The sequence below is a fragment of the Artemia franciscana genome, chromosome 9 (assembly GCF_032884065.1).
Source record: "Artemia franciscana chromosome 9, ASM3288406v1, whole genome shotgun sequence".
Classification (NCBI taxonomy): domain Eukaryota; kingdom Metazoa; phylum Arthropoda; class Branchiopoda; order Anostraca; family Artemiidae; genus Artemia; species Artemia franciscana.
In genome coordinates, this window is record NC_088871.1 from 49,395,088 (window position 1) to 49,403,879 (window position 8,792).

Below are 8,792 nucleotides of genomic sequence, written 5' to 3' on the forward strand. Positions count from 1 at the left end.
AAAATAAAAAAAAAACATTTTTCAGTGAAAGTACCTCAAAAAAGGTATTTTTCAAAAACAAACCTGTCCTGTACATTTGTACAAAGAAAGATTAATTGTACATTTCGTCATATTTGAGATTATAGATGCACACACACAACGGAGGGGGAGAATATTTCTGACCCGGGCCCCCTCCAAAAAGAATATAACGTGTTTTTAATTTGTTTTACACTTTCGCATATTTTTTTTTTTTTTAATTAGCCCACCACCAACGTAAGTCATCCAATTTCTTTGCTATTAATTTCTGCTACAGAAAACGTGCTATTATATTTAGCAATTTTGTCATGCACCGTGTTGTGGTCGTAATCCCAAGTATTTGTCCAAACGACTTGTTTTATCGTCTTGCTTCTGCACATGCTCCATTAGGGATTTTCAGTTTTAAGCGTAAACTCTGGATTAAAGCCCTTTCAAGGCCAAAGACATGATTATGATTATAAAAAGGGGAGGAAGATAGGGGGAATCAATCGTGGAAAGGGTAGTTCCTATTCCTTTTTTAACTATTAACAAACTGGAAGGTGAATGTTTTATGATTCTTTTAAGCATTTTGATATAGTCTTCCCTCCCCTGGGATATATCCTAGCAAGTTTTCCACAGGTCTTCATTAAAATAAGCTGCAAAACGTGGATAAGTGACACAAATTTGTTTAGCACTCTCTTCCCACGATTTTATAAAGGGAGGTGGGGGGGGACCGATCATGGAAAAAGTAGTTCTTATTCCTTTTTTGCCATTAAATAACTGGAAAGTGAAAATTTTTACGAGTTTTTATAATTTTGATAACGCCCTCCCTTCCGCCCCCTCCTGGGATATAGCCTACACATCATTGCACAGGTTTTTATTAAAATATGTTGCAAAACTTGGATAGGTGAAGCGAGTTTTTCAGTACTCTCTTCCTTGCATTTGGGTACCTTCTTTGCCTCATTTTACTGAAGCGTTGACGCAAATATCTAGAAGAGGGGGGATGCGGAGGACCAGCTATCTAGCTTCAACATCTAAGGGGTCAAAATAGAGTTTGAATCCCAATAATTGTTATAATTCTAGTTGAGAAGGTTCTGAGGGATTTTATGTTAATGGTTCTATGCTTAAAGACTCTCCCAAGGCGGGAAGCAGAATATACGCAGCGATGTATTTTTGTTTGAGGGATAAGGGGATCTCGGCCTGTTGGGCCTCCCCTCTCCTGGTTTCAATTTAGACTTTCCAGCTTTTTTATTATTATCATATTAAAGACATCTTTTTTAGTATGAAAATGAAAAACTTTGATTTCATTTCTTTTTATTTTCCAGGCCGATCAAACTGTACTAGTTGATTCAAAACCCACAATCTTGCCATTTATTAGTTATGGCGCAATTGTTTCCTTTTCTTCTGGGTATCTATCTGTGAAAACAAAGGATCTTGTGGTATCTTGCCATCTTGAAAGAAAAATTTGTGATATTAGCGGACCAGGTTCGTATTTTACCCATGTCTATTTTCTTTCTTCTATCTTCTTGTTTTATGCCTGACAAATAATGTATAACAAACGATGAATGAAAAAGTGATGAAAGGTTTATTTGTGAGAATACGTGCTGTACCCATGACCCATTAGATGCAGCTTGGGTCAAATGGAACAAAAGCCCCTTTACAGAAATTAAAACTTTATTGGAGGAAGTAAAGAGGGAAGTTCTGATCAGAGTTTGGAGGAGGGGAAGAAGTGCGCGCAACTTTGGTTGCTTGGTGCTGCGAAGAATAGTTAGAAACAGTGATAAAGATAGGACATGTGCGCACTTTAAGTCAGAAATTCACCTGATAAAAATACATTTAAAGTAGATTGTGGGAAATCTTATCGTATCAGAAAAAAACCGTTATTGGTTAACCAAGGCAAAATCAGAATTAGACGAGTTCTCAGGGGGGGAAGGGAGGGGGCTGCAGTAGACAAAATACTCGGTTTGAACCCTATCATCACAGTCCTTGTGAATTGTAGCTTTCGTCCTCGAATTTTCTTTCTTTTTTCCTTTTTTTTTTGTTTTTTTTTGTGCCTATAATATGGCCAGTGACAAAAAAAAATTCGCATTGTTCTCCTTTATTACATACGGATTAGGGCATCATTAAAAACTATTTTGTAATTTCTCTATGCACTTATCAATGTGTTGCAGAGCAACGTTAGGATCAGATTTTTATTTTATTAATTAATCTTGTGTAATTTATTATTTAATTCGTGAAGTTTGGCTTCTCTATTCGCCTCAAATACGCTCTACCACTTTACAAAAAGATCACTTCGAAAAAAGTTATGTATGCTCAGTAATTTGAATCCTTAAATTTTTTTTTCAATTTATTTAGCAAGGCAAATATACCTCTTCTTCAGATAAAAAAGTTGTTTCCATGATACCGTAAAAAAAAAAAAAAAAAAATGATGTGTCACTGGCAATAAATCGAATCTTAATTTGGGTGTTGTGCTTCCAGTGTGTTTTCTTAACAGCATCGCAGCTTCAGTGTAAAATCTAAATTACTAAAGTTGAATTTCCAAAAATCTGAAAATCCCCGACAGTTAAACCTGTTTCACTTTTTAATAAAATTTGTAATCGGCAAGTGTATAAAAAATTATTCGAATTGCCCTCTTTTCATCCCGTAATTCATTTAGATGTACCTTGTGTGTCGAATTACGTTACTTTGAAAATGAAAGTCACTGACCGAAATACCTACTGAGTTACCTTCTCAGCAGGGGCCTCCTCCAGGCTACTCAGCGTGTCCCCAGGTGGTGGATAGGTGAATTTCCTACAGATATGTAAGATACCTCTGTGGAGATAGGAGGCGTGGACCAATGGGGGACGCAGTTTCTGGGGGTCTTGAAATATAACTGGGACACTCACCCGGGAGACATAAACACAGGTGGAGGAGGAGGATGACCCCTCCGATGTGCAATGGCCAGGGCCCGCCAGCGTGCGGACACGTCCCGCCAGTCACAATTCACTTCTCCAGCTATGGGTAAATTATTGGTGATGCAGGATACCATAAGGGTGCATTACCCGTAGGAGATATAGTCGGCTCCTGCTAGGGACAGAGAGGAGTTGCTTACCTTTGTCCTGACATCAGCCAAGAAACCCCTCTCTTCACTTTTATTGATTGATAAATTAGCTTATGCAGGGGACATAGACCAAATAAATGAGAGCCTTGGGGATCTTCAGTCCCAGACCAACAACATCCAATGAACCACCGGCCACTTTGGAATGACCATCTATTCCTCAAAGATGAAAGTCATGCTCTGTTCACGAAAGCCGGAAAACAAAGAAAGCTTAAGACTCCAGCTTGGTGGTGACACCATAGAATGGGTCGAATATATCACCCTTTTTGGAAGCCTTATAACGTCCGATAGCTACCTCTCGAAATATATTAAGAGGCGCCTGGTGCTTACCAACTCTAGCTTTAAAGCCTAGATGCCGATCTGAAGGAACTGAAGATTTGCTTAAAAATTCGTTTCGCTCTCTATATCCATTCAACAAGGTTTTCGGGGACGTCATTTCGAACAATAATTTAGGCTATCATCCAGGAACAATTTGTTTGTATATATTGATATTTGCTCCCACCCCCTTCTTCTCATCTTTTATGATAAATTCAATTCAATTTATTTCTGACTCGTCAACACGACAAAAGGGAGTTTGTAGCCCTAATGACGGAGCAAGACAAAAAAAAAAATAAATAGAGAAAATAAACAATCAACGAAAAAAGAGATTACAATCAACAAATAAAAACATAGCTACACACTATATGAAAAGGGAAGACCACTGGTGGTTGAATTTCTAGCAGAGAATTCGAAATCTTCCACTCTTTTATCAATAATGTTTGCAGACAGAATTAATTTAAATTTTGTACCAGAGAAGAATTACTGGTTCAAGGACGCAGATGCAGCAGATACTTGGCGAATTTAAAATAGATTTGGTTAGTATTTTTTTATTTAAAGCAGAAAAAAATTTCCAAATGGTTGACATTGAAAGAAAATGGGGCACAGTTAGACTGTTTGTAAAGTTTGGAAAGGTGAAACCGACTAAGATTTGTGATATTGGATGAAAGTGAAGTATGTGCAATTCGAATTACAAGCAATTACAATCGAATTACAATTGAATTACAAGCTAATGGTTTCTTTAACACTTCTTCCAGTGGGCATACCAAGCTAAATAAGGTTATCAGAAAGCGGAATAGATGTTTCAGAAAGTTCGAGTTGCATGTCAGAGTTACCCCTAAGATTGAAAGCAATTGCTACAGTTTTATCAACACTAAAATTCAGACCAATTTGCTGATATTGATGCTGGAGTTCAGGAAAAGTATTCTTACTTCCCAAAAAGGTGCGACTTAGATTCAAGTATCATCAGCGTAGGTAACTAAAGAAGCATCAATTGCACAGAGCAGCATTGAGCAGCAGAAACTGAGTTATTAAAAAGAGCAGGGAAGTTAAACGACCCTGTATAACACCCTTAAATATATTGAAAAGATCTAAACCCCATTTTATTTTAGCTTTAAGATAACTATACATATAACGGAGACAATTAATAACACAAGGATCAACCCCCCTTGTTTAGAGCTTCCGACAAAATGCGGGCAAATATACACGGATCGAATGCTCTAGCTATGTCAAGTGCAGAAAGAACAAGGAAATCACCAGATCCTTCCACATTAGCTAGAACATTAAAAAGGGCGTAAAGAGCATGCTCCCGACTAAATTGTTTCTCTAAACCAAACTGATGCGGTGGAGCATAACACTTACAAGAAAGTTCACTGAGAATAATAGACTCAACAATTTTGAACGAGGGACACGAAACGGTTATCGGGTGGTATGATTGACAATCTTCAAGATCTCTTTTTCCCTTTTTGGGAATAGAAGTGATCTGGCTTACGCAAAACTGTTGTAGCACCACATCTGAAGAAATTAAGATTTGAAGCAACAGTGATAGGTGCTGCACAAGCAACTCACTAGCATTTTCAAAATGTTTAGCAGAGACCAGATCAACACCAGTGGATGTTTTTTTCTTGATCTTTCTTAAAGCGAACTTTACATCAGAAGGAGTGATTGAGAGGTAGACCGCTGGATTTTAGCCAAGATACTGCCAAGCTCTTTTTCAAATTTACTTTCAGTTGACGGATCAGGTGACAAAAATTCAGTTTTATACCACTTATTTTCAGAAATATTACAAGTAGATTTTTTCCACTCGGAATGTTTGAGACTTTTCCCCAAAAGAGAAGGATCATTCGCTATATTGTCCACATTTTTTTTTTGTATCATGATTTTGTGGTCCTCAAGAGCTTCTGCAAATTTTCTTTTTGTTCTTAAATTCAAATTGTTTACTATACCAGTATGCGGTCTATCACATTCATTCCAAATTCGGAGCCAAAGCTTAGCTGATTCACATGCTGAAACAAGATTTGAGTTTTTTGACCAATCAGCCACTTCTGTTTTTTTTTTGCGAACATGTCTAGTTGGAACTGCAATAAATTCTGCACATCGAAGTGCTGATTCATTTCCGCAAGATAGCTGGTAATCTGAATTTCAATCTGACGCTCACTAAGATAAGAACAACAGTTGGGGCTAAGGAGATGGAATGAAATGTACGGTAGAATTTGTTTTTAAATAAATTTAATGAATTTTAATAAATTTTTCATTTACTGAATCTTTTGGTGAATGGTGTTTCCTGCGTTGATTTTTCTTAGATTGACGCCTGACTCGGATTTCTAATTCTTTTGTTCCTCTTTTTTATGGGCTAATTTCTCTTTGATTTAATTTTCTAAGGGTACTTTTAGCCATTATTTAAAATAAAAATTAAATTCATTCATTGGATTTGATGTTTATATGTATTACGTGTATAGTTTTGATGTATTTTTGTTTTTTAATGTATTGTGAGCTATAAAAGCACCCATGCTTTATTTGACCATTTTCTTTTTTTGTAGTACAGATCTAAAATGACTTGATTATCTTGGATTATCTTTCTTTTATTTCTTTTTCTATCCTTCCCTTTTCTTTGTCTTTTTCAGCCAGTACTCTAGCTCAATATGGTGGAGTACTGGGCAACATCGCAACAGAATTGGAGACCGATCTTCTAAAACCAAATGGAGAAAAACCCTTGAAAACATCAAGCTTTATTTCCTCATGGGAAATTTCCTCTAAATGCTCATCCAAGACTATTCCAAGCGCTACTCTAGCCAAAGATGATATTTGTGCCTCATATTTTGATAGCAGTATATCCGGACTGGCTAACTGTTACGGCTTTGTAAGTAGTGCCATCTTACTGACCATAATTGCACTTCTAATTTGTGTTCTTGTAATGTCTTGTGAGTTGTTTCGCAGGCGCTTTAGAGGATCTTACTCTGTTAACAGTGGTGGGGCATTAGAAGCAGTTGTGCCTGAAAGTTATGAGCTATAGTTGTGTTCCTTTTTATGTCGCTCTATGTCGTGTCTTTCTGTTTCTCGCACTCTCTGACACAGAGACACTGTTTCTTAGTAAAGCTCCGTCTTGATTGGTGTGAAAAAGGGCATTTGGATTTTACACCATGGGGTAGTTATATAAAAATTGTGGAGAGCGAATCTCATCTATTTTAGCTAATGTAAAAGAGACCACGCCTTTTCTCCTTCCAAACCAATAGACATTCCGACCCTCTAACCTGGTATTTCTTCAACACTATGATGAATAAGAAGAATAGATGTTTGCTCATCTTTACAGTTACTCGTCTTATTCATTTTATTGCCCGAAAATAGAGGATTCTTAGGACGGTTATTTCCTAATAAAGTAAAGCCACTGCACCAATATAGACGGGACATTGACATTAAGAGTTCGTATCCCTCTGTGTCTGAGAGGAAGTGTCTGTCTCCCTGACAATATCGCTGTCTCTCAGGCTGAGAGCACCTGAATGCTGTCTGAGAGACATAATAATATTTGTAAGTAGTGCCATCTCAATAACCATAAATGTATTTCTAATTCGTGTTCTGGTAATGTATTGTGAATTGTTTCGTTGGTGCTTTGGAGGATCCTAGTCTGTTAGAAGAGAGGGGCATTAGAATCAGGTGTGTCCAATAGTCCAATGTCCAATAGTCATGCAAACGCGCCATTTTATGTGCCTTTGTGTTGTGATTGCTTTGAGCTGTGATTATAACTATTCCAATTTAAATGGTTTTTAATGTTGATTCCTTTCAAAGTTTTCTATTTATACTTATATGAAAAAAATATATTTTATTGTATAAATCATAAAGAATTTTTTTAATCCATATCAATCTAGACTAGTGTCCCTGGAATACTTATTTTGACCTCACTAAACGTGAATTTTTTATGACATTCATCTTATATTACGACGTTGTATTACATATTCTAACATTTACTCAAATATCATTTTTTTGCTCAAATATCCATCGTCATTTTACTTTGATCATAAAACAACAAGTTAGTTTTTGGTCATTGGACCTATCCGAAATCTTAGACCTAGCCCTGAGATCCTTATGATCGGTGAAAAAATCTCACTATTGTACTTACTATTCAAAAGACCCTATGGTTTCTGGTAATTTCAGACTGACTAAAACAAAGGCCTCTGTGGTCTGCGGTAGGGATGCCTCGGTCCCCGAAATCTTAAATTTTTCTGAATTTTTTGCACTTCTTATTTAAACCATAGAACCTTCACATTATATTGGTGAGTCCAAATGGGGTATAATAAGATCAGAAAATACAACCTTCTTTTCTTTAGATTAATGATTCATCAGCTACCCATTAGTTCAGAGATTTGTTATTTCAGTTATTAGTTTTTTGGCTTGTTTGTGTTCACTTTTAAATAAACGGTTTAAACTAAAAACTATGTAAGTTGTTTTGCTCAGCGTGCCTTGTCTATTGAGATATTAAAAGGTTATGTGGATATTAAAGGTAAGAATAAAATCTCGTACTTGTGCAGAGCCTCAAATAGGCGAGAATCTACGGGACTTAAGTTCGTCCTTCTTAGTACCAAAGCATTTTAGCGATGGTTTATTACTAGTTTATTTTTATAGATTCTAGTTTTATTGATCTTCCAAAATCATTTCCAAACAGTTCTTAGAGACAGTTCATGGGAAATATACAAGTAAGGAATGACTTGGCTCAATAGTAGCTATGCCTAGAGACAATAACATGACCCTCCAGAGGCCCTGGGGAGTAGGGTGTAAGTTGTGAAATTTGCCCATAGTTTACGTATAGTATTTTTTGTTGTGCAGTATACTGACATATTTCGTAGGCGGAGAGGGTGAAATATTTCGAAATCAGAGAAATGTGAGAAATCCGAATCTTAATTTTGACAGTATCCGCACACAAATTAACACCAAAATGTAAAAAAAAATCACTTAATAACGTGCTAAAAAATTTTGAAATCTTCCGTACAAAAATACCTTTTTTCAGGGAAAAGAAGGGGAAAATCCAGAGCTTAAATTTTAGCAGTATTTCCTGGATTGAAAGGTCGTTTGCTCTTAATTCAAGGCTGGGGAGACCTAAAATGACATCAGAATCGAAAATTCTATCATTTAGTACCCCGTTTCTACACTAAGGAAGGTCAGAGAGGGATGAAAAGTCGAAATCTTAATTTGTGCAGTATTCGCAAACAAATGAACATCAAACTGTTAAAAAAAAATCGCTTAATAATATATACATAATCGCTCAGAATCTAGAGCTGGAAACTGGTCTGTCTGAAAGTTCGAAACCTGGAAGTTTAAGAACTGTGGCCGGAAAGTTTCATCAGTTGGTCATATACCCATTATGACTGATATACCATCTGCTCCTGAAAGTAGT

The 8,792-nt window shown here is 36.5% G+C and overlaps 1 protein-coding gene across 1 annotated transcript in view; it reads left to right on the forward strand.

Annotated features, from left to right (window-relative positions):
• The window catches only part of LOC136031509 (uncharacterized), a 305,780-nt gene that overhangs the window by 274,707 nt on the left and 22,281 nt on the right, over positions 1-8,792 (forward strand). Inside the window, exons 53-54 of the mRNA XM_065711175.1 lie at positions 1,320-1,479; positions 6,031-6,266. Of these exons, the coding sequence (XP_065567247.1) occupies positions 1,320-1,479; positions 6,031-6,266 (396 nt within the window). The remainder of the gene's footprint in view (positions 1-1,319; positions 1,480-6,030; positions 6,267-8,792) is intronic.